This window comes from Mya arenaria, chromosome 16 (assembly GCF_026914265.1).
Source record: "Mya arenaria isolate MELC-2E11 chromosome 16, ASM2691426v1".
Lineage (NCBI taxonomy): Eukaryota > Metazoa > Mollusca > Bivalvia > Myida > Myidae > Mya > Mya arenaria.
In genome coordinates, this window is record NC_069137.1 from 44,726,520 (window position 1) to 44,754,253 (window position 27,734).

Here is a 27,734-nt window from a genome sequence, read left to right on the forward strand (position 1 = left end):
ATACACAAAAGTGCATAACATATTCATGCGCACAAGCAATTCCATATTTGGACATTTGATAGATAGCGGTAAATTTTGATAAATTTGAAACCGAAAACTCAAAAGGTATTCTTAAATTGTCAGGCATTAAATGGAGTATTACGATAGGACGCTTTTCGTATCACCTGCATCACGTATCGTCCGTTAGTAAACATATATCCGGATACGTGTTTACACACCGAATTCAATGTGATACAGATGTCGTATCATAATATTCCCGATATATAATAATAAAAAGTAATAATAGTTGTTGATCTATCACCAACATTGCATCTCAACTTATCATAGCAGAATTCCTAATACATGCCCATAAATGGTTGATAAATTGACCACTGAACTCCTTGAGACTTTGAGAATCACGCGTCGTGACACCAAATATGCTTCGATCAGAGATGTGGCTAATGATTATCACCAAAACGAGGCTATAGGAAGGTTGTAAAACACAACGAGTACGTAAACTTGCGAAATGTATTTTTCCTTGTGTACCAAAAGGCTCTTCGACTCTCGAATAGAACGTTTTTCTCGTGTGTGTGTTGTTATCATAGCTGTTCACCTTGCAAGAGCCTACTCAAGCATGTATGACTTAGATCACAAAATAAACATTGTCCTGTATATCGGCAACACGCTTTTATTTGTACTAAGTACGTATTTCGTCAGCTACCACGTTTTAAAACGTCTCTAATTTTAAATATTAGGAATTTCAGTTTGTGTATTTCTAGTTTACAGTTGTAAAATAAGAACACGTACTATTAAGGATAATTATATGCGTTTGGATTTAGTAGAGATTTTCACTGTTTCAAATTGTAACACGACAATTTGAAGTTTTAGTGTTCTTGTTTTTATTGAAGCACGCTCAAACTTCACATTCAAACGTCTGCGCGCAAATTGCTAGCTCACTATTTCATTGATTTTGTTACACTCGCTTTTTAAAAAACTACAATTGACTGTTATTTTAAATACATTTTAGGCAGTTCTTAAAAGAAATCGTTATAGTGTTAGATGTCAATAAAGTTTGACTCATGATAAGATATATAACATTTAGTGGTCACTTTTAGTGCTTAATAGAGAACTATATTGTCATTTTACACCTAAACAAACAAAACCCTCTTTAATATATTTCAGAAGAGCAGACGTGTCTACTAAAAATGTTACATTTATCGCACATTTTAATGACACATTGAATGAGAAAGTTACTGAAGAAGATATAAAAAGGAAATGGGAAGCCGTTGTAAACAATTCACACTCAAGTAGAACATTTAGGGTTGGAAAGAACGTCATAATAAATAGTAAGTTATAGTTCGTTTGATTGGCAGAAATCTACACAAATCGGTATTTAAAAAAAAACTTATTATGGTCTTGTTTGGATTGATTCATTTAAAAGGAATTTGTTGTTTTAATTCATTTTTAAGAGATGATGTTCAATTAAATGGTAATGTAGTTTATAAGGAGTATAATAAACATTCCACTTTATAGACTGATACATGTTAATATTAAGTCATCATCTTTTCCGCAATTACTCTATAAATTTTGCATATTTAGTAAAATATCACCTTTAACTTTATCAAGTTTCATCAATTTACGTTTAACATAGGTTTAAGTAATCACCCGCAATCAAGTCTATACAAGTCAAGTTTGCACGTTTATCGGTCTTAAATACCACCAGAAATCACAAATATATGTATTTGTAGCATCAGTTATTAAGTATATATGTCTAAGGTAGTACCATTAATCACATGTTAATGTCTAATGTAGTGCCAGTATTAACGAATCAATGTCTTAAGTAGTTTGAGTAAACACGTAAAAATGTTTTAATAGTTCCAAATAACACATCAGTATGTTAAAAGTAGTTCTAGAAAGCAGTTAGATTCGCTTTGATTTAGAATTTACCAATTGTTATAAAGATGATATGTTTTGGAAGCTTTCTCGTCTATATGTGTTGCCTTCAGATTCAGGAATTGATGTGTGTAACATTAGCAAACAGTGTGAAAAATCTACAACCACGTGTACCCACCATGCACCTAAAATCGCGTGTTTTTGCAAGGAAGTATTTATAAACAACACGATGATAAACAAGTCGCACCAGTATATTTGCGCAGGTATGATCTGAGTTAGAATACAGATAAACGAAACTTGTTTAAACGTTTAAGTTTTATGTCGTTTTGCAGAGCATATCGTGTTATTCTGACAAATATGATATTACGCAAGAGGGTTGTCTTGTTATATAAGTGGTATGACTGGAGAAACCGGAGGGAATATGCTTGTCGCACGCATGACGAAATTGGTTTCACCTTTCATGCTTACACCATAGTCATATGGGCAGGGTATATGATGTATCTTGCCTACATGGCAGCAGCAAAAGACAAAAAGTTTAACATAATGTATATAAAATTTTGCTTTGCTGGTAAAGTATCGGAATTCCAAGCATTGAATTTGTACTTTGCACGTGTTAAAACAACATTCATTTTAACACAATTACACAATCATATACATGTTTTGTATGTTTTCACCAATATTACCTTACCACTAATCATATCGAGTGCATTTTCAGCTGACCGAACCCGATCTACTTCAGACACGTCAACCGGAACACCTGATTTCACAACTTCAGAGCAACCAAAAGTGGCAACAAAGAAGATCTATCCGTCGGAAAGTTTGGACAAGAAAAGTAAAACTTATGTACAACGACTTTTTTTCTAATAATGATCACATGCTTGCCTGCTATGGGAAATGGGGATAATCATTACAAAACGTGGCAATATCAGCTTTAGATTGTCACATTTTGTAATCGAAAATTATATTTAATGCTTAACAAATAGTGTCCTATGCTTATGAGTATAAACACACCGTGTTTATTCTTTTTGAAAGTCATAATATATTTTCGAAGCAAGTATTGTATGACGGCTGATATATGTCAACCCTTACTTCATACACACAAGTCATCTATTTGAATAATTAAAAAAGAAGCTTCAAGGGAGGTACCGTGAAAATACTGCAATAACAATAAATTTTAGACTTTTATCATTCATTGAATGTACATAGCTCATCACAAATGCTTATACGTATAACTTCCTTTATTCACTTTTTCAGCTCAGACTGCCTTTATTGCAACAGGCGCTGGACTAGGTGGACTTGTTCTTATACTCAGTGTGGTCGTTGTTGTAGTGTGCAGGTATGAGTTGAAAAAGTTGTTTGTATCGAAAGTCTATAACCCTTACATTATTTTTTATTTGCTGGATTTCAAACCTTCACAATTTGAAAAAGAATATATAATAATCATACCTTGCAAAATTGTCTTCACGAACGTTGGAATAAGTGACATGGTTAATATTTATTTATAGATTGATAAAAATGTAACAAAATATATTTTCGATGATCTTTTATTGAACGGAAAGTTGATATATGTTAAATATTATTATTTATATAGCTAAAGATTTTAAATAACACACCTATATCATGTTTAACGTTGTCATTCTTTACCTAGGCAACGAACAAAAAAGTCTAAGGAGGCTGAAAAAATACAGTTAAAAGAGAGTGAAAAGAACAGGCGGAATGAATTTGAAGGCTCGTTCCTCGGCCAGAATTACATAGGAAGACATTCGGATTCCGAGCATGGGAAAAAGTATGACGCAATCCTGAAAATTGTTTTCTATATCTCGTAATTCATTATTACACATTTAAAAAAGGGTGTTTTTGATAATTTGCATCTACCATTGGTATTGATTTTTAAGCTATAGTAGAATATCTCAATAGTTATCACTGTAATGGTTGTATAATTCAGCTATATTATAGAATCTATAGAGACACGCTCCAGACCGATAACTCAGTATTCAGGCACATGGTTCAAGGAATAACCCCTTATGAGAGTCACACATTATCATAATTTTAAAGACGCCGATTGATAGCACAGACAGTAAAATTGTTGTTTCAATATATTTTGGAATATTATTTTGGTGTTGTTGCATTGTAACGCTCAGCGAAAAAGGATGTCCAATGGGTTGGAGCGGGAATTGAAATTGTCAAGCAATGTTAAATTACGCTTGTCTTCTTCGATGTTCATTGTGTTATAATGTAACAGTGGTTTATATTAATTGATTATGAAACTACCTCTTGCTTATTGTTCTCTTTCAGCGGACCTTACCTTAGCGGCCCATTTAAACCTATTTCAAATGGCCGACCTAGTCCTTTTCAGCTAATAGATACTGCAACTGCATTCCATAATGGCGGATATGCAGCCAGTGTCCGTAGATTGTCTGAACCATTGTATTCAAAGACAAACAAACCATTGGTTGACGTTTACCTACCATCTGATAATTCACATAGAAAACCTTTCACCCAAGACATGGTTCGGGTGATTCCAGAAACTTACAGTCTCCGTTTACCGAGGCTACGATGTACTTCAACAGGTGTCGACACCGGTCGAGTGTTTCCAGTCCGCGAACCTAAACCAGATTACGATGCGCCAGCTTCACCGCAACCGGATTATCATCGTCGCAGTAGATCACATGATAGGCTAAATATGTCACCTGGCAGCGGATTGGTAAGACATTTTGGTTTTAGAAGTTTAGTTTATTTTTCTTAATTATTAGGTTAATAGAAATGTTTTGATCCTTAAGCGATATTTAAACTCAGCTTTTTCACAAGATTATATATTCGTTGACTTTCTAATAGCGTTCGATAATAGTATTTATAACAACTGGTGTTGGTCAACGTTATTTGAATATTTTATTTACGTTTTCAGAACGGTTTCAGCAGCGGAAGTATGGAGCGTATGCGGTCACGTGACGGTCATGGATACGGAAGCCTGGAGAGAGATCGCGTACCCAGGCGGAGTACCAAGTTTTAATGACACTATATTTTGTCATATTCAATACGAATAACAATAATGCATGATATGAACGTATTAAACAACTTTAGGCAACATGAACAATAGCATTTCTTTTGAAATGAAAAAGATAATTTTATGCAAGTATTTGAGTAGTTCTCGGACAACATTTTTTTCGGACAGCCGCGATGTTTGCCTCCTTTTGAAATATATTTTTATCACATTCATATTACAATCACGTGGATATTAAGTCGATGATAAGGCATTATATTTTATCATTTGAAATAAGTTAGATAGGAATGTACTTTGCGTTTTTTTAACACGGCATTGCAAATGACGACCACTGTTTAATATATTGTTTTTATTTTAGCTTGGGAAATTCTTGTTTGCAAATATAATTTATATGCAACTCATATTTCTTAATTTTAATTTTAATTGTCAATTATAGCTTGGGCATCGGACTCATACACATATGCAAATTATCCATTATTGTATTGTTCATGTTAACTTGTTCATCCTTTCATACATATAAATATAATAAATTATCTTTTAATATTTATTGTATATATTAGCTCGTGCAGCTGCCTCATACACATTAAAAATATGTGACTCCTAACCTTAAATTATAATTAAGTTTAAGATGTCTCATACAAATATCGGCTTTCTATTCTATTTATGCACTCATGATTACAATGACATAATATATATATCATATGGCAACATGTGTGACATTGATAATGTCAACTCGAGTTCAAATTGTCTCCCGAGGCGTTATATATAATCATAATATCATGATGTGTTTGTGTTAATTCATTTTAGCCAGTTTTACAAAATATACAAACATGTTTACTTGCTGACAGTTCACGGCTGTATGTGTAAAAGGGAGGCAATTATGTCATGATAAAGCAAAAATACTGATGAAGTTTTTTACCCTTCTTGTCATTCGAAATATCATTGCAGTCACATGACCTGGCAGTGAATTATGGCGTTCTCACGTGTCAAAACGGCTAGAAATGTTTCTGATAATCAAAATATATATTTTACTTGTAATGTGATTGTACCATTGTATACAAAAGTGAGTTATAATAATGTAAATTATGTATGTTTTGGTTTCTGCCTTAGTATTCGTCTTTGCAAAATAACTTTTGTTTGCATATCTGTATAAGCATTGTTCCATTGGGATGCGTAGAAAGGAAAAATACGTATGTTAGACAGCATCAGCGCAATATCATGTTACATTTTGCAGCTCTCGAGTTATTGCCTGTTCGAGTTATCGAACTTACTTAATCACAGATTATTATAGTTTTAGATAGTATATATATTTTTGTTTGTTCAATATCAGGACTATTTTATTTTCACAGTATATATTACGACCAATCAAACAAAATCCTCCACATTTTAATACACACATGAATAAATCTAAATTATAAGAATTCTGTCAAATCTCGCTATTTTGATCTCTGTTATTTCGATGTTCTGGTTAACCAAACACATTCGAACGTGTTTGGTTTTGTAATACACTTGTTGTATTGCAGTTTTCCCCGTGTCACAACAACTTACAGAGCAATATTTGATTGAAGTTTAATTCCGTTATATCCTAAAAGTCAGCAATACACTACCTGTACAGCTTTTAAACTCCCGCAAAATAGTAATCTTCAGTGTTACACATTATTTGCCAACTCAAATTTACATTACCTTTTCAGACCAAAAAAAAACACACTCTTTTTTCGAGACATATATAGAACGCCAGACAAATAAATTCGAAAAAAATCATCGTACATCACGTGCATAAATAAGAGTTACCCTTGCTCTATAATTTCAGCAAGCGATGCATTCATTTTTGTGTTACAATATTATTCCATAAACTTATAAGTGTATGTGCTGTTGAATAAAACATTTAGACCAGTAATTGTCTTCTTTTGGGTACCATTTTACTTGGTGTTAATAGCACACGAAAGTGATTAAAGATATATAAATGATCGTGTCATGTAGGTTAGCAAACGTTGTAATCAGGGCAAATGACCCCAACTCTCGGTTTAAAGGTCGAATTAGGATTCCGCAAGGTTTTATTATACTGATATACCCTTCACAATTGCAATCCTGTTTCCAAAATAATGTTTTGCCAGTGCTACGTCAGACGCCTATATTGTGAAAAGGTTTGTCGAAGTGTTTGAAGAAACTAAACTCTCAATCAAACTCTGGTAAAATACCGAAGGCGGGGCTCCTTAAGCGGCGTAGACTGCGTTATATTTCATCGCTCATCGCAAATGGTGAAGAAATAGTGAAGTTATTTTTGTTTTAAGTCTTCATTCGAAGCAAGATATTGCCTCCCGATGTAGCATTTATGACGTAATTTATCACGTGGTATGCACACACTGTGGTAAACGTGATTGTTTTAATTTTAAAATTATAAGGTACCCTTCTTTAGATTGAAATGTTCATAGTTCACCATCATATGGTTTTTTAATAGCACAGATGGTATGATTCGCTAGAATAGGTAGAGATGTCGAACAGTTCTTCTCTCGCAGTAAACTTATGACGGAAAAACTTCTAAAACCAGATTTCAGATAATATAAATTAAGGAAAACTTTAAAAAATTGTTAATGGACATTTGTATGGTGATGTTTTAAAGACTTAAACTAAAAATGTTTCCAGCAGGTAGTTGGACTGATAGACTCAATGAATTTATTGGATTTTAATTTAACCCTGGATTGATGCCATACTTTGAAGAGTATTTGCCTTCTAGTTTTTGAAGATAAATTCCTAAAACAAAATATAAGGTTGAATATAGCATCCTTACATAACTAAAGTTTTCAGTCCTTTGATTCTATGAAATTTTTGCAGATTCATGTTATCTTTAAAACCTTATTTGGCTGGCACGGAAGTCGGAATGTTCCGGCATGTGACGTCTTTTTCTTCAAATATTTTACATAGGTAATCATTTGGAATAAAATTTTAACTAATGCATGCCGTTTTTTAGACTATCTGCGAATGAACTGTTTCTTTTCATGTCGTTTTAACCCATTTCTTTGTCTCAATGCGCTCTATGTTTAGAAGAATGACGACGAAATCATAAAAAAAAGATTAGTTGTATTTCTGTCCGAGTTTGATTCCTTGCTTGTTCGGCTTTTACCGAACTGTATTTCTGTATCCTGGCGTTTAATTTTCGCAGAATATAACTATTTTAGATCGTTTTATTTATCAGATTAATGTGGGTAAAAATAATGGAGGCCTCTGGTAGGATGGTAACATACTGATATTCACTCTGAGTTTAGCACAACATGTTCTCGAAATTATTACTGACAGCATATGTCCCATCGCCTGCAGGGTTTGTTATTATAACCTGGTGTGACCCTGAAGCACGCTCGTTTGTAATGGTGTATTTTTTATATTACTTTTATGAGATAAGAAAAAAATGATTGTCTGAAAGTCAAAATAGTTGTATCTCAGGTTTCGCCTTGTTAAAGCTTCAAAAACTATGATCTGCCTGCTAAACAATAACTAAATACTATTCATTCTATATGAATTTTGGTGCATATTTTTCTAATAAGATATTTTCATTTTCTTGCGTAATAGCTTTGTTCCGGTGTATTCTTTGCATAGTTTCGGACATAAGACTTTCAATTTATTCTAAAACACATGCCCTGATACGATAGTGAGTTATGCATACGTTTGATGAAGCGAAGTAGTTCGGATTTAACCTGAAAAACATCTAAAGAGGGCGAAGCATCATAACAGCACTAGTATTATTTCTACACATATATTTACGTAACACATAAATAACATTTATTTATCAATAATACTTGAAAAAGCACAATCACATACACATTCTTAGAGCAGATAATTTCCGATAATCTAAAAATAGTTTCAACTCTATTTACTGACCGATTTTCTAAAAATAATTTCTACCTACATTAACTGACCACATGTTTGTCCTCACCGCGGGAAAACGACCATCTGATAAGCTCTGCATTTTGATAGGAAATATTTCGAAAGTTGCTCGTTAAAAAAATAATTTCATTTTCCTTAAACAATTAAAACGTGAGTGTTCATAAAACTTGCCTTACGTATGATATCTAATCAAAGGACCGAAAACCCTTTAGAAGCGATGGAAGGGGGCATGCATTGTAACTTTAAATACATGGGGATACGTCGACTGAAGTGATAAGCTGTGCATTTTAAATGGAATTATTGCTGAAGTTGTTTGGAAAGAAATGATTTTCCTTAAACAAAACGTGTATGTTAATAAAAGGAAATGATATATATATGATGTATTGTATTTTCCTTTCGTATGATATATAATCAAAGCAACGAAAACCCTTTAGAAACGATTGAAATGGGCATGCATTGTTACATTAAATACATGGGGATGGGGGAATACATTGATTGAAGTAACATTTACATAAACACAATGATACAAGACGCCATAAAATAGATACAGATAATTTTAATTACTCGCCCAGTGTGGGCACAAGCGGTCTTGGTCCTCGGCACATTTTTCACTTGTATCTATGTGTCCTTCACCCATTCCCATAGTTCAAATAAAATTTGCAACTCACATATTTGCCCGCAGATGGTATTTCACCGCCTCGCGCTTTGATTAAATAGTGTTTTCTTGATTTGTTATAGTACAATGATAGGTCTTATTATAAAACTATATGATCGCACATCTTAAAGGGGCTGTACTCCATATGATAAACAGGGTAAAAAAAATGTCGAAAACTGACATAAACTTGGTATCGATGAGTACAATGAATTAAAACTTACTTGAAGTACCACATAATTTAATATAAATTATTTTTTGCAGTTTATTCGTACAGATTCCACCTAGTAGAATCCATTCCTTATGCGTGATTGGCTAGTCGATGTTATCACATGATATTACCAAGTTAGGTATATAGCTTAAATATTCCAACCGTTTAGGGTAAGCTTTCGTAGCACAGTTGATACAACACTGGACTGCAATTTTGGCGACACCCGTTCGAACCTGGTCACCGACTCCTTTTTTTACATTTTTGTATGTTTTGTTTTGACAATTATGATATCAAAGGGTAAAACATTTTATTAAATAATTGTCTTGAGATTCGTTACAGAAAAAAACATTTTTAGTGCCAATCTGGTGTACAGTCCCTTTAAATCTTTTGTTTTCTAAGGCAGACTGTGTCTGATGCTTATAGTTTCAAACAATAATTGCATCGTATTTCGTTTGAAATGTGTTTGCATTAGGTACTCTGAATTGTATTTCTCTGTCTGCAGATAGAGTGAGTTGGGATCTCTAATAATTAAAGTACTTGAGAGATTTACCTATTAGTGTATTATTATTTGTTTTATTATTAATTTGCATCAAGTTAATGCATACTTGAGATTTACATATTACGTTTTTTTCTTTATTCAGGATTGTTTGGACACGAGTGAGGTTTGTGCACGTGCACGGGTTTAAAACCCAATTTAACTTTCATTTTACTGACTATTCCAAGGCGGTACCTAACTGTCCTTGATAAACATACCTAGTTTTGTATATAGTATGCCATGTGTTTTGGAGTTTTGTTCCATGTTTCTAGTTTGTGATTTTTTTGTTTTTGTGTTCTATGTCTTTGGCGTTTACCATGTGCCATTATACGGGGTTTATGTTTTAATGTTTGGCTATGGAGCTTGTTTTTGTATATTTTCACGTAAGTATTTATACCCGAAATTTAACATTAAGACCTCGGTTAAACCCGAAAAGAATCACCTCATGTATCGTACTGATGGTGCAAACGAAATGCTCATTTGGTAAGATATCAACTCATATTTATAAAACAAAATTTTATTTTTTTATTTCATCCTACAACCTTCTTCTTGTGATTGTAATTCATTCATAAGAATATGTATTGAAAGCCTGAATCGGGTTTAGCTTGATTTTTTACGAAGAGTCGCATCAACCTCTTTTGTGTTGTTGATACATTTTGGGGATACTGTTATTGCAGAAATAATCTTCAACATGAACTTAATTTAAATGTCCAATGCATTTTGTTTGATGAAAATGGTTAAGCGGTCATATCCTTGTAGAAAAAAAAATAAAAATCGGCAATATTTGAAGTGAAGAGTAGATTTAACTAGTGACAGTTTATGAAAACAAAGTTCCAGATAAAGTTCCATTTGCAATTGAGTATATCTCCATACTTTAGGAACTATTTGGATATTCATCATATTGAATGAGCATTTAAAGTGACTGATACTTCATGGTTTTGATCTAATTGAGTATCAGCATAAAAATACTCTACTGAATAACTATTTGTGAAGGAATTCATGAACCAAATGATATATTGGGTATGAGGCTTGTCCACCCTCAACCTGGTGGAAATCAAACCCCGATACGTCTTAGGCAAGAGGCGGACACCTATTCAACTAAACAACTCTCAGCTTTGGATCAAACTCACGACCAGGTGAAAATGCGGAAATCCTTACCAATCGACCGCTCTTAACCTGGTTAGGATCGAACCCAAAACCTCTTTTGTGGGAGGCTAATAGGTATACCACTAGACTAATCTATCTGGTAAGTGGCGAGAGTCATTACCACTAAACAAACAAATAAATGAGCGTACGGTGCGAACGAATTATCAAACACTTTGAAGGGACGTTTAAAAGGCGACACTATGTTACCACGACTTTCACTTGGAGAACTTTTACATAACACATAATGTTTTCTTTCTGCATGAGTAATGATAATCACTAAAATGTCAACAACAAACAACAGTCAGTATGCGTCTTTCAGCATTACAGCACCTATACAACAAACTAAGCAAAGTTTAATAATGTAAAAGTCAAATGTAAAAAGGAAAACGAAACACACGTTCAAAGCATAAACATCATTACATAAGGCAGAATATAGGAACTGTAACAAAATGAATTATAAGTAAATTCCATGGCCGCTCGTGTATGATAGGTTCATCGCAACCCGAACGTAGGGTGCGGAAACGAGGAACACACTGCGCGAGGGTTTGGATGAACCTATGTCCACCAGCGGCCCTGGTAGATGCTCTTTTTTCCACCCGAGTGAATATAATGAAGTTAAAATGCTTTTTTTTCGCTCGAAATCTTCTGTGCATATTGAAAATAAAATCGCATATAGATATGTGATTAATTGTGGTTGTCATAAGTATGCACGCAGTGATTCAGAATATTAAGATAGTCAAACCGTTTTCTAAATAGTTCTGTGGAGAGTGCTGCATGATTGTTTGAACTCAGATCGATTAACAATTTATTTTTATTTTTAATATTGCCACTAGACATGGTTTCAAAGTGATTCGGACGACAGTTTTCAACAGAAGAGGTAATTGCGTGATTACACTAAAAAGTAGTTCCCTACGGGTATTCTTTTCATCTTTGTCCGTGGGCAAGATGAGGATTTCCAGCATGACCGATATTTGGATCGACTGATCTTGGATAGAAACTACTGAGTATGTCTTATGTATTAAACAGAATAAGTTAAAGTGAAGGAATGGAACCAAAATAAATATTCATATAATACATTATTGCAGATGAAACAATTGGTTACCAAAAGCTAAACACGTCCTATTTAAGAAACCTCATGTGAGCTTTGCATAGATATACAAAACATGTTATAAATAATTATCTAGAACTACAATATGTACACAAACCACATAGACAAAACATAGATAGCAATTATTTTCACTTCACTTTTAAGTTTAAAGCAACGATCTCATGGCAATTAAGTGTCTATAGAACAGCCTCTGTAAACGGTTTTCAGGGTTGACGTCATACTTCTTACGATACATCTTTTTATGTTCTTACACTATTGCTGAAAATATAAATAGAACATTTGATAAGGTTCATTTCTAAAACAATCGGAGTACCTCGGCCATCTCCGCCATACGACGAACCTCAGATGCAGTACGGTGCATTATTAAAAGTAGATCGTTAAATTATTATTATTATTAATAATAATAATAATTGTTTACTGAGTCTAAATTGATTTCCTGTGAAGTGAAGTTTTGCATAAAGCATATAGATTACTAAGCCTAAAGTCGTAAAGGCGTTACTTCTTAATTGAAACTCATACGCGATTTATTTACAGCAAAGTTTAATGTAAATACTGATGACATCCAAGCTTCGGTGGAAAAGGTTCTATAGGCGAAACGATTCGTAACTAGATGAAATGAGAAATGACATTGTGTTATTTCAAATGCTAAAATGTGTGTGCCTTTCTGTTGTAATCGAGAAAATACTGAACTGTGAGTGCCGTTTAGTTGTAAACGTTGAAATGCTCAAATGTGTTAAGCTTTTAGTTGTACGAGATGTTTGTTGGTGCAAGTGTTTGAATTGTGTGACGTATGGGTTGGTGTGTTTTTGCGAATTGTGTAACGTGTGCGTTGGTGTGTTTGTGGCAATTGTTCGACTTAAGCGTTGGTGTGTGAACATTTGTATGCGATTGTGCGAACTTTGCGACGTGTGTGGATGTGTGTTTGTACAAATTATGCGACCTATGTGTGACTTTAGACGTGTTTAAGTGCGCTTAATCGGTTACAGAAACGCATCAAATTGTTACACTTCTTAGCTTAGAAATGAGTATGTCAGTATTGAGTCAACTCTATGTTGAAAAGCAAATGAGTAGATGATACACCTTATCCTACGTACCTATTACTCTGTCTGTGGTCCTGCAGCAGCAGTAGTAGATGATACACAGTGTAATCAGGAACCCGGTAACACCCCCGACCCCGCCGCCAGCATATACACCCACGCTTGTACTCTCTCTATTTATAAAGATAATATAGGTCAAACTACCATCTTTATTTGTGACGTCATATATATGAAACGGAATATAAAATGACAAGATAAATCGGAATCATATGACCTCAATTTTATAATGCAGTCGAAACTCTTTTTGTGGAACTTTTTATCTCGACTTTCTAGTTATGTCGAATTTTCTTCGAATGTGTTGGGTTTATTTATACTATTTTTATTATGGTTATATCGAATAATCGTTTCTTGAAGTAAATTCCGAGTTACCAACGACTGTATATGTACGAAATCTTAATGACGGAACGGCAAGTGGTCAGGAAATATCAGAAATCCATTCAGCTGGTTCTCGTATTTTGTCGTTTCTGTATATTTTGTCATTGCATGATTCGTTTAATATCATGAAATTTAACACAAAAGTGGGCTATTCAAAATTATTAAATGTACAAAATTAACGGTCACAGTTAGTCACATAAGAGAACGTTTCTCGTCAACTAAAGAAGATTATGCATCACAGAAATATTCAAAGATTGAAAAAAATCAGACAATAGAATCGGTCAGTTCAAAATCCTATCAAACTAGTACAAAACTTCTCCTAGTCTGATTAATGAGATGCGTCCATGGGCCCTGCTTTAATAAAATATCTTAGTTGTAAACCTTAGTCTGCGTATTAAAACGGCGCCCTCGGACTTTAGCTTTACGATCTGTATTGAAACGGCGCCCTCGGACTTTAGCCTTAAGATCTTTATTGAAACGGCGCCCTCGGACTTTAGCCTTATGATCTTGATTGAAACGGCGCCCTCGGACTTTAGACTTACGATCTTTATTTAAACGGCGCCCTAGGACATTAGCTTTACGATCTTTATTGTAACGACGCCCTCGGACTTTAGACTTACGATCTTTATTGAAACGGCGCCCTCGGACTTTAGACTCTCGATCTTTATTGAAACGGCGCCCTCGGACTTTAGACGTACGATCGTTATTGAAACGGCGCCCTCGGACTTTAGACTTACGATCTTTATTGAAACGGCGCCCTCGGACTTTAGACTTACGATCTTTATTGAAACGGCGCCCTCGGACTTTAAACTTACGATCTTTATTGAAACGGCGCCCTCTGACTTTAGACTTACGATCTTTATTGAAACGGCGCCCTCGGACTTTAGACGTACGATCTTTATTGAAACGGCGCCCTCGGACTTTAGACGTACGATCTTTATTGAAACGGCACCCTCGGACTTTAGACTTACGATCTTTATTGAAACGGCGCCCTCGGACTTTAGACCTACGATTTTTATTGAAACGGCGCCCTCGGACTTTAGACCTAAGGTTTTTACTGAAACGGCGCCCTCGGACTTTAGACGTACGATCTTTATTGAAACGGCACCCTCGGACTTTAGCCTTACGATCTTTATTGAAACGGCGCCCTCGGACTTTAGACGTACGCTCTTTATTGAAACGGCACCCTCGGACTTTACCCTTACGATCTTTATTGAAACGGCGCCCTCGGACTTTAGACGTACGCTCTTTATTGAAACGGCACCTTCGGACTTTAGCCTTACGATCTTTATTGAAACGGCGCCCTCGGACTTTAGACTTACGATCTTTATTGAAACGGCGCCCTCGGACTTTAAACTTACGATCTTTATTGAAACGGCGCCCTCGGACTATAGACTTACGATCTTTATTGAAACGGCGCCCTCGGACTTTAGACGTACGCTCTTTATTGAAACGGCGCCCTCGGACTTTAGACTTACGCTCTTTATTGAAACGGCGCCCTCGGACTTTAGACTTACGATCTTTATTGAAACGGCGCCCTCGGACTTTAAACTTACGATCTTTATTGAAACGGCGCCCTCGGACTTTAGACTTACGATCTTTATTGAAACGGCGCCCTCGGACTTTAGACTTACGATCTTTATTGAAACGGCGCCCTCGGACTTTAAACTTACGATCTTGATTGAAACGGCGCCCTCGGACTTTAAACTTACGATCTTTATTGAAACGGCACCCTCGGACTTTAGACTTACGATCTTTATTGAAACGGCGCCCTCGGACTTTAGACTTACGATCTTTATTGAAACGGCGCCCTCGGACTTCAGACTTACGATCTTTATTGAAACGGCGCCCTCGGACTGTATTCAATAAGCAACTTAGACTGAACTTAAATTTAAGACTAAAAACTAATTGTTTTGATTGGCCTGTATTGCTGACAAATAGGCTGAGTGGAATAACTGAGGCATGTCTTAGAATAACGATATTAAGATCAATATTGATACTGGCCCAGAAGTATATAAATATATGTTCCTAATTGTATTCTGATAAACGCGGATGCGGAGATTGAACACAATAAAATTACGTGTACTATAACAATACGCGGCTCATGGAACCCGCAATAAGCTATTAGGGTCTTTTTATTCGGAACTGGGACCCTTTTCAATAAAAGGTCTCAGTCATAATACTTACGGTACTAAATAGTGCCCAGGGACACTTGTCAAGTCACGGGCAGAATCTATATCATAGAAAATATAATAATTCAGGGCAACGCTGTTCACACCAAAATAGTTATTGTCGAAACCGACCGGTCGAACTTGCTTGGCTCAATTTGCTCGTTGGCTCAAATTGAATGTAAACATGTCCGCTTGGCTCGAATTTCCCATGCTCGAGGTATTTTGCCGGTCCCTGGGAGTTCGAGTCTACAGGTTCAGACTGTATATTGTAATTGTGACGTCGCCGACGACGTCAAATCATCGACATTGACTATTTGCAACCATAACAAGAGATAACAGGCGCATGTTTGGGAAGGCAAATAACTGTACTTAAGAAGTGATGCCCTTTTTAAAATAAAAACATGTAGACTACCACTTTTGGTAAAGTAGTATTTGAGTCATTTTTATCGACCCACCCTAGACGGCTTCCCTATACCTCCCCAACAACCCCAACACACGATATTCACCACTCTTATGCAATATAATGATCAAATGGGTCCCAAACACACACACACGAACACTCACGCATACGCTTTTGTATACTCTCATAAATTGTGAGGTGTTGTCCGAAATTTCGTTGTGTTTTGGTTATTTCTACGTAAAAAACAACAACAATTTGGGTTTTACTTAAACACGATATTCGGTACCCGGTATCACTTTCCGGTCCAATACTGGGTTGGGTGATACATGGTTATTAACAGATGATACGGCACTATATTGTAGAGCTCATGTAGAACCTACCCTTCACAACACTTCCTGGAATGGTCATACGATGACCCGCAACACCCATAGTCACAGTACTTCGACGTAGTTGTCCATTGGTTATAATAATACGAGGTTGTATCAATCGTGCAATACGATGCCGCCTCCGATTGACTAACTGTAAAACAAGAATATTCAAATAACATATAATATGAAAGTCATAATAATTGCAATAAATGTATCTTCGTAATTATTCCTCTTAAATCGTCATCGTTATTATTCCACTTAATTTGTCTTTGTAATTTTCCAATTTTCCACTTAATTTGACTTTTAGTTATTGTACTTGAATCGTCTCGTAATTGACAAATAAATTTGTCATTGTGTTATTATTCCACTTAATTTGTTTTTGAAATTGTTCCATTAAATTTGTCTTTTTTATTATTCCACTCAATTTGTCTTTGAAATTTTCGTCTAAATTTGTCTTGGAAATTATTCCACTTAATTCGTTTTTGTAATTATTCCACCTAATTTGTCTTTGTAATTATTCAATAAATTTGTCTTTGTAAGTTTCCACTTAATATGTCTTTGTAATTTTCCACTTAATTTGACTTTGTAAATTGCCACTAAATGTATGCCATTGTAAGTTTTCATTAAATTTGTATTCGTATTTATTCCAATAAATGAGTACGTAATTATTCAACTAAATTTTATTTTCATATTTTTCCACTAAGTTTGTCCTTGCAAGTTTCCATTAGATTTGTCTACGTAATTATTCCACAAAATTTGTCATTGTTATTTTCTACTAATTTTGTCTTCGAAATAATTTCACTTAATTTGTCGTCGAAATTATTTCACTTAATTTGTCTTAATAAGGTTCCATTTAATTTGTCTTCGAAATTATTCAACTTAATATGTCTAAAAATATTCCAATTTGCCTTTGTAATTATCCAATGATTTTGTCTTTGCAGTTATTGTACTTATTTATCATTGAAATAATTCAACTAAATATGCGTTAGTAAACTGACTTTGTAATAATTGTATTTGGATTTAGGATTTGAGGGTTAAAGTGCATATCAACTAGTCTAAGCCACCTATTAATTATTATTACAGTACACTTCTGATTCGCTAACTGTTTCAATGCGATAATCCCATCATTAATCAATAAAGGTATTTGATGGGTTTGTGGTTTGTTTGTTGAATATAATGCTTGTTGCATCGTTCAGTGTCGTTTGCGCCCTTAAACAGGGTTTTACATTTAACTACTGGGATTGTCCCTGTAAATTCCAATATAATATAAGATATTTCTTGAATTAATACAGAGATTTTCTTTCCTCAAGTGGACGTATTTTGTACGTTTTAGAAAGTAACTTTGTTCAACAAAGCATCAAATGACACAGGGTAAACATATCAATATACCAATAAAAACTATAAAACCATACTACATTTCTTGACCCTTAATACTCGGATCAAAGCCTAACATAGTCTCAAAAAGTAACACATTATATCACATGGCATACATACATACATACATACATGGGTCAGGGCCTCACAGAGTATAGACAATAGACACACATTGTCACATTACATATATACATGGATCAGGGCCTCACATAGTACGGACAACAGACACACACTGTCATATTACATACATACATGGGTCAGGGCCTCCCAAAGTATGGCCAACAGCCACACACTGTCACATTACATACATATATGGATCAAGGCCTCACATGTTATAGACAACAGCCACACACTGTCAAATTACATACATACATGGATCAATACCTTACATAGCATGGATAACAGACACACACTGCCACATTACATACATACATAAATCAAGGCCTTACATAGTATAGACAAATGCCACACACTGCCATATTACATGCACACATGAATCAAGGCCTTACATAGTAAAGACAAAAGCCACACTCTGCCACATTACATACATACATATATCAAGGCCTTGTATAGTATAGAAAACAGACACACACTGCCAAATTACATACATACATGGACCAAGACCTTACATAGTATGGACAACATACACACACTTTCACATTACATACATATATGGATTAAGACCTTACATAGTATGGACAACAGACACATACTGTCACAATAGATACTGACATGGACCAAGACCTTACATAGAAAGGACAACAGACAGAAACTGTCACATTACATACATACATGGATCAGGGCCTTACATAGTATGGATAAAAGACACACACTGTCACACTACATACATACATGGATCAAGACCTTACATAGTATGGACAACAGACACACACTGTCACATTACATACATTCATGGACCACGGCATTACATAGTATGGACAACAGACACACATTGTCACATTACATACATACATAGACCACGGCCTTACATAGTATGGACAACAGACACGCACTGTCACATTACACACATACAAGTACCAATACCTTACATAACATTGACAACAGACACACGGTCTCATTACATACATACATGGACCAAGGCCATACATTGTATGGACAACATTCACACACTGTCACATTATATACATACATGGACCACGGCCTTACATAGTATGGACAACAGACTCACACTGTCACATTACATACATACATAGACCACGGCCTTACATAACATTGACAACAGACACACGGTCTCATTACATACATACATGGACCTAGGCCATACATTGTATGGACAACAGTCACACACTGTCACATTATATACATACATGGACCACGGCCTTACATAGTATGGACAACAGACTCACACTGTCACATTACATACATACATAGACCACGGCCTTACATAGTATGGACAGCAGACACGCACTGTCACATTACATACATACATGTACCAATACCTTACATAACATTGACAACAGACACACGGTCTCATTACATACATATATGGACCAAGACTTTACATAGTATGGACAACAGCCACACACTGTCACATTACATACATACATGGACCACGGCCTTACATAGTATGTACAACAGACACACACTGTCACCTTACACACATATATGGCCCAAGACCTTGCATAGTAGGGACAAGAGACACACACTGTCACATTACGTCGTATATTGATCAAGGCCTTACATAGTAGGGACTACAGACACACACTTATATATTACATGCATGGACCAAGACCTTACATAGTATCGACAACAGACACACACTGTCACATTGCTTACATATATGGACCAAGACCTTACATAGTATGGACAACATACACACACTGTCATATTGCATACATACATGGACCAAGACCTTACATAGTATGGACAACAGACACACACTGTCACAATACATACTGACATGGACCAAGACCTTACATAGTAGGGACAACAGACACACACTGTTACATTACATACATACATGGATCAAACCTTACACAGTAAGGACAACAGACACACACTGTACCATTACATACATACATACATGGATCAAGACATTACAAAGTATGGACAACAGACACACACTGTTATATTACATACATGTATGTAGCTAGGACTTTACATACTATGAACAACAAACACAATTATAATCTGTCCATTTCTAGACATGACCGGCATCTGTAACGTTTTAATTTCGCGTCAGTTGGAACGGATTTTAAAATCCAACTGCACAAAACAAACAACTGTAATGGAATGTTTTAACATCAAAGGAATGCCCGATTTGAATGGTACGCAAAACGTAAGACCGTCAGGTTTATGCCCCCAACCAATCACCATCACGTCCATAATAGCTGCCCACGAACGGACTCAAACACATGCTTATCGGAATGATTCGTAAGATTATTTTTATATTACAGTTCAATGAGAAAAATATGTCCAAAATTCCTTTAGACAAGACAACAATAATATAAGTTCCGCCGTAAAGGAACCTGAATTATCTCGACATTCCATTAACGATTTCATTGATGACTGGAACTTGAACACAAAATACTGTTTCAAACATTCAACGAACTTAAAAAACCACAAACTTAAATATGTGACAGTAGCAAAATCCTGGATCTGAACAGATAAGTATGAGGTAAAATCTTGTCTCTGTCGGCATTCCAGGACAATACCTAGAAGCATCAGAGACAAACGAACAAACATATGTTTATGAAAAACACAGAAGCGATGCAGGAGTAAGACTCAAACGTCGCACAGAAATGTACATCGCATTCATTTATTCCCAATAATGAAACACTTCAAACCGAATCCAAATTGCATTGCAAACAAAAATGCTAAATAGTCCGCATAAAACTGTTGGTTTGGAATGAAATATATGATTCAAAAACTAGAACGCTTGTGTTGTCTGAACGATATCAACAACAACCTCAACACATATTTGCAAGTGTAATAGATCTTTCAGAAACGGACAAGTCCGAAACAAAGACCCGTGTTGACCCATCCCTCATCACAAACGTAGGGATCTGTATTTTACGACGACCAACAGATATGTCACACTTTCTGACAATGCCAGTGAGTCCCAGTGAGAATCAAAACCCTATTCAGACCTCCTCCAACCCCCTGAGAGAGACTTATGTGAAACACTACGGAGCCTTTCGGGTTATACATGGGACAATTGTGCAAATAGTTCATAGATTGTCGATTTAAGGAATTAATTGTGGGGTTGACGTCATTATCGGAGTATAACCGCAATTGGGCTGGTCAAAGTGTGTGGAGTTCGATATCCAGACTTGACAGACAACTGTAACAGACTGTTTGAGAATCGTAAGTCATACCATTGTATTATTTTCATATTCAGACAAGAGAGACAATGATAACGGCATCTTTTCAAATCGCCACAAGACAGACCATACATAATTTATTTATATCCAGACATGACACACAAATGTAATGGAATGTTTTAAAATCGCTACAAGTCAGACCACTGTAATATATTCATATCTAGACAAGTCACAAAACTGTAATGAAATGTTTCAAAATTGCGATAAAGCAGACCACTGTAATATATTCATATTCAGACAAGAAAAACCAATGAAATGGCATGTTTTAAAATCGTGACAAGTCAGACCACTGTAATATATTCATATCTAGACATGACACATAAATGTAATGGAATGTTTTAAAATCGCTACAAGTCAGACCACTGTAATCTATTCAAATCTAGACAAGTTACACAAATGTGAGATCAACAACTCTGAGTGAATGTACTGAAATAGTGACAAGACAGACCACTGTAATGAAATGCTTTAAAATTATGGCAAGAGAGACCACTGTTATGGCATGTTTTAAAATCGTGGCAGGACACCCCACAATATTGCAATGTTTTAAAATTGCATCAATATCAACCGCTGAAATGTATTGCTTTAAAAAATGAGCAAAACAGAATTTTGCAATGGAATATGATACAATACACAAATTCATGTTCTTTTATCAGGCACGGCTTGTTTTTCTACGTCCAGCATTCTTGTTCCTTTACTTATTATTTCTTTTTAAATTGATAACAAAAACCTTATAAACAAATTTTACCAAAACATGCGTTATTGAAATATTATTGTGAAGTGAATAATAAATGTGTTCCACACAGTTTTGTCATGTTTAACACATGTATAATATTAACACACTAATACTGTTTTTCAATTATTTATCTAAAGTATCATCATGTTTATAAAGTAATGGAGGACAACTTAATATAATTAATGATTAAAATAAAATAAAATCAGCTCATTCAAAATCTTTAATATATAATGCCTATATATATATAACTACATGTATATATATTTTTATTTCTTCACTCAGATATCAATCGTAATAACTTTTAGTTGGTTAAACACTTGTGTGCGCGCACACTGTAGTTGTGTTCATTATATTACTTAAACACTCATTAATACAAACCATATTCAATAATGAACATTGTCACAAGTAAACATATGAAAGTCCTCATTGTTTTACTATTTTCTACACTTTAAAAATCTAAGTGATTCCTCAATAAATGTCCGCAGCTGAATGGGGCTTAACGTAGCTAGATTTTGGAGAACGTCCAACATGTCTAGGCCGTGGTACAAAGATATGGCAAAACTGTAATAAATGCTAACTTCCTTTGTTTAAATTCAATACACTTGAATCGGCTTTGTTCTTGTTTGTGTTTCAACAAAGAGTGTTTACGTGCGATAGTAAGTTTACTGTTTAACGGACCTAACTGAATCATATTGGATACTAGATATGGTATAGTGTTGCATCTACAAGTCTCCTGATAACACACTATTTCGTGGAATATTACGAAATTTCACGATAAGCTTAACATACATCACATTGAACAAAAAGTACACCAGATAAGTGTAACAAACTTGGCCTAATATGATAAACGTGTATAATCATTATACAAATGAGTTATATTCAAAGTTTTGGATAGAATTTACACATTCATAAGACATTGTATTCATTTTCAATTAACAAGTTTATATTACAATAACTACAGATTTTAATTTCCCGCTCAATATTTCTTTATCTACTTTCTTCTGTCAACAAAGTATGTGTTGAACATCATAACTTCTTTTAATCTTTCAGATAAAGAAAAAAATCAATATTGTGAAATGCTAGTATTTCGTTAAAGATATTTCGATTTTTTTGTATTAATCAGCTTAATCACCAGATCAAAATCAAAAGCTACTAACTGTGGGTTTTTACCAAATAGGACTTACGGACCATGTTATTCGTGAGCGTTTCCATGCGGGACAGTCCCTTTAAACGCCCTCTTAGCCATTAATTACTTGTGTATACACCTTCATTTTCTCAATGCTTGTTAAATTCAACCCTGTTAACTATTCAAATTGTCACCCGAGCTTTGTTCTTTACTTTATCATATCGAAATGAAATCGTCGTACAAAGATACCATTTAGGCTTGTTTATTTATATAATAGACGCACAGATTCTTTATTTTCCTAAACACCATAATATAGAACAGAACAGAACAGAAAATTTATTTTGACTTAATCATATAAACAGCTCATCGTCACATTACACAACATACACAATACGTATAATATATATATATATATATATATATATATATATATATATATATATATATATATATATATATATATATATATATATATATATATATATATATATATATATAGTTGGTATATATATATAAATATATATATATATACCAACTATATGTAGTTCTAATGGCATACGATATATTAGTTATTTTGATTAACCAGAATTCGTATCAGATCGTACTAAATACCTGAGCATAAGACACTGCTATATACCGACACAAATATATATGATGTGAATTTAATATAATATCAAGCAATGCTATAACCGGGAGAAGGCGAGAGTCAGAGCCGGTAGTGACGGGGATACCTGGAGAGGGCGAGAGCGGAAGGCCGAGAGTGACGGGATACCGAGAATGGGCGGGACCGAGAGCCGGGGGAGAGTAAGGTTACCGAGAGAGGGTGATAGCCGGAGAGTGACAGGAATACCTAAAGAAGTCGGGAGCGAGAGCCGGAGAGTGACGGGGATACCGAGTGAGAGCGAGAGCGATAGCGATAGCCGGAGTTTGGCGCGTATATCGGGATAGGGGGAGTGCGAGAGCCGTAGAGTGACGTGGATACCGAGAGAGGGCGAGTTCGAGATCTGGAGTTTGACAGATATACCGGGAGAGGGGCAAGTGCGGGAGCAGGCGTTTGACGAGTATATCGGGACAGGGTGAGTGCGAGAGCCGTAAATAGTCTCGGATACCGAGAGAGCGAGAGATCGAGAGCCGGAGTTTGACACATATACCGGGAGAGGGGCGAGTTCGGGAGCAGGAGTTTGACGGGTATATCGGGGAGGGCGAGTGCGGGAGCAATAGTTTGACGGGTATACCGGGAGAGAGCGAGTGTGATAGCCGGAGTTTGACGGGGATACCTGAAGAGGGCGAGTCAGAGAGCCGAATTAGACGGGTATACCGGGAGAGGGCGAGTGCGAGAGCCGTAGAGTGTTGCAGCTACCGAGTGAGAGCAAGAGCGAGAGCCGGCGTTTGATGTGTATACCGGGAGAGGGCGAGTGCGAGTGCGAGAACCGTCAAGTGACGCGGCTACCGAGCGAGGACCAGAGCGAGAGCCTGTATTTGACGTTTGTAACGGGAGGGGCGAGTGCTTAGGTCGTTAAATGACGCGGATACCGAGAAAGGACGAGTATTGCGAAAGAGGGCGAGTGCGAGAGCCGGAACTTGACGGATATACCGGGAGAAGGCGAGTGCGAGAGCCGTAGAGCGTCGCGGCTTCCGAATGAGGACGAGAACGATAGAGAAAGCCGGAATTTGATGTGTAAACCTGGACAGGGCGAGTAATGTGACGCGGATACCGAGAGAGGGCGAGAGCGAGAGCGAAAGCCGGAGTTTGACGTTTGTATCGGGAGGGGGCGAGTGCTTGAGCCTAATAATGACGCGGATACCGAGAGAGGGCCAGTGCGAGAGCCGGTGTTTGACGGGTATTCCGGAAGAATTTAAATATACATCAAAATGTAAGAAACTAACTACCCTACCTCAACGCCTAAAAGTTTAACTGACTATTCAAACATTACAAATTGAATATGAAGTACAATAAAAAGATTCTAGTTTATAACACTATTTTAGTAATGAAATATATTCAAGCACATGAAAAGGCAAAACATTTGCTAGTGAAATATCTTATAGTATCGTGTATCTCAGGCATTAAACATGATATTTTGTCATTATCATTTAAATGCAATCGTTTTTTATCAATACATTTCTAAAGGATGAGCATCGTTAATCTATTCATTTTTAAAACATATCGCTTTTGCCAATATTCTTGTTCAGACTATCCTAGATACGTTCATATATAAACCCATGACCACATCCTAGATCTTTCTTCAATTTAAGTGTTAAGCCAGTAAGATTAAAGGCCGGTATTAAAGTGTCCCATGTGAAGTGTTTGTTATGTAGAATAAATTATGTTCAGGTATCTTTTGCGGTTAAGTATCTAGGCACACCTGCAAATTTAGTTACTTTTTGAAGTATTCACAAGTGTTCTGACATCACCATGTGGGGATTTTCGCTTAGTCACAGCATTCTGCATTTAAATATAAAAGATTAATCGAAAAACGTTAATGGAGGTCTAATGTGTATTAATGATTTCAAATCCTCTTACAAAACAATTTATACAATTTATTTCAGGAAGAAAAAGAGGACAAACGAAGTCCACTCCTAATATTGCTTTTTAGTTCATGTTTGAAACAATAGATGTAGATTTGCACAATAATGAAAAAGTTACAAATACTTTTAAGCAAATTGTCGATTTGGTCAAATATGGCGGCCATCTTGGAAGCCATCTCAAAGACAAAAAAACTACAAAATGAGGCCTGAGGCAATTAATATTAAATAAGAGGCAATTTGAAATTAGGGAGTGTAGACTATCAATGTACATCAAACCATATTAAATACAAAACCACAGAAAGTTTAACTACCGACGATATTTGGATGCCTTTCTGTATAGGCTGGATAATAACCACGGCCTCTAAACGCCAGCTCCACCACTTTACGGTGGTGCAAAGAAAAAGAGCTGACATAACGTCAACAAAAATAGCATTAACAATATCTGTCATGTGTTTCCGTTCCGGATAGAAAAATCCGACCCGAGGGCACCTGCGTTGCCAGGTAACGAGGCTTGCCGAGTTACCGGCAACGCAGCATGCCCGAGGGTCGGATTTTTTTATCCGAAACGGACACACGTGATATATATGTTTTCTAGCATACATTAAATAACATATTTTGTGAAAAAAATATATAAAAAGGCGCATTTTTGTACATACCACCAAAAAGCGCGTGCGATGATGTTTACTGACGTCATGACGCGCAGTAATTTGTATTCACTGCATACGTCAATAAGTTCCTTCGACATAACGTCTTTTAAGGGTTATTTTGTTTTGTTTTTTAAAGTTTATTTTTTTAAAGTTAATGTTAATGGAACTCATCTATTTAAATTTCATAATTATGATTACATAACGTGTATAATAAAAGAAATTGAAATCATTACGTCACAGCGCGTGACTCATCTGGCATGGGGGGGATGCCAGATGGAGTTTTTCAGCACGGCTGAATTCACCGGAAATGCCTATCCGGTGTGCTAGAAAGGGTTATTCGGCATTTGATGTTACAACACATAGCTACATAACATAAACAACAAATTGTCGTTTAGAGCGAAGATATGACCAGGCGTGTGATATCAGTTCAAAACTTCATACATATGAAATACCTTAAAAGTTAGTATCTAATTTGTATATACTTATTAATATAGAGAATCGGATAACACTCATTGTATAATTTTTGGTGCGTAGGTAAATGGCAAAACCGTAACTAAAGGTATACGTTTCATAATATATTATGTCTGACTCATACCAGGATGCAATGAACTTTTGTTACATAGGCCAAAGTCAGATATACTTCTAAATAATTCCTTCCTTAAATTATAATACTTGGGTATTACATGAGGGAATAATATTCAGTTCTGGTGACATTCAAGATATGTTAATATCAAATTGTACTGTGTCTGAGGGTGTCTTTATTTCTTCGTTTTTCGTATTCCTTAACTGCAAATAGAATATTAACATTTTAAAGAGATGTTGGGCAAATTATCGGTATCGATTTATTTCAAATCGCTCAAGAAACCTGCCATTGTTCAATAATTTTCATTGACCATTGTTAAAAACAATTCAAAATAATAATGATACGAAAAAGTAGTATGCAATGAAATTAAAAAGAGGATTAGAAAAAAAATGTTATAGGGAAACAAATGAAATATGCAAAGGGCAACAACTCTAGTAATTCAAATGAACGCCTGATATAAATATATGTAACTGGAATCTCAAAACGGCATATACTTTTATAATTTTGATGACTTTTTTGTTTTTGCTTTTTTCCAAAACCTACTTCTGCACTGTGGATATTCCTATAGATAAGAATAAGGATTTAT

The 27,734-nt window shown here is 35.5% G+C and overlaps 2 protein-coding genes across 2 annotated transcripts; one reads left to right on the forward strand and one right to left on the reverse strand.

Moving 5' to 3' along the window:
* Positions 1–2,101: 2,101 nt before the first annotated feature.
* LOC128221688 (uncharacterized) lies at positions 2,102–5,317 on the forward strand. The gene is made up of 6 exons (XM_052930289.1): positions 2,102–2,135; positions 2,588–2,704; positions 3,127–3,208; positions 3,521–3,658; positions 4,168–4,576; positions 4,778–5,317. The coding sequence occupies exons 1-6, from the start codon at positions 2,102–2,104 to the stop codon at positions 4,880–4,882; spliced, it is 885 nt and encodes a 294-aa protein (XP_052786249.1). The 3' UTR covers positions 4,883–5,317.
* Positions 5,318–12,445: 7,128 nt separating this feature from the next.
* LOC128221283 (uncharacterized) lies at positions 12,446–22,741 on the reverse strand. Its single transcript, XM_052929839.1, has 4 exons — positions 22,645–22,741; positions 16,828–16,966; positions 13,499–13,614; positions 12,446–12,662 (listed from the first exon to the last, which is right to left on the reverse strand). Exons 1-4 carry the CDS (start codon positions 22,691–22,693, stop codon positions 12,652–12,654), a joined length of 315 nt encoding a protein of 104 aa, XP_052785799.1. The 5' UTR covers positions 22,694–22,741; the 3' UTR covers positions 12,446–12,651.
* Positions 22,742–27,734: the final 4,993 nt, after the last annotated feature.

Excerpts from the sequence above, each read along its gene's own strand:
- LOC128221688 (XM_052930289.1), top strand. The coding sequence starts at position 2,102 with ATGATAAACAAGTCGCACCAGTATATTTGCGCAG. Across the intron at positions 2,705-3,126 it reads GGAAAGTTTGGACAAGAAAA|CTCAGACTGCCTTTATTGCA; the intron begins GTAAAACTTATG and ends TCACTTTTTCAG. Across the intron at positions 4,577-4,777 it reads TGTCACCTGGCAGCGGATTG|AACGGTTTCAGCAGCGGAAG; the intron begins GTAAGACATTTT and ends TTACGTTTTCAG.
- LOC128221283 (XM_052929839.1), bottom strand. The coding sequence starts at position 22,693 with ATGAGGACTTTCATATGTTTACTTGTGACAATGTTCATTATTGAATAT. Across the intron at positions 16,967-22,644 it reads AATGTTCATTATTGAATATG|TTAGTCAATCGGAGGCGGCA; the intron begins GTTTGTATTAAT and ends CTTGTTTTACAG. Across the intron at positions 13,615-16,827 it reads TCCAGGAAGTGTTGTGAAGG|AGAGAGTACAAGCGTGGGTG; the intron begins GTAGGTTCTACA and ends CTTTATAAATAG.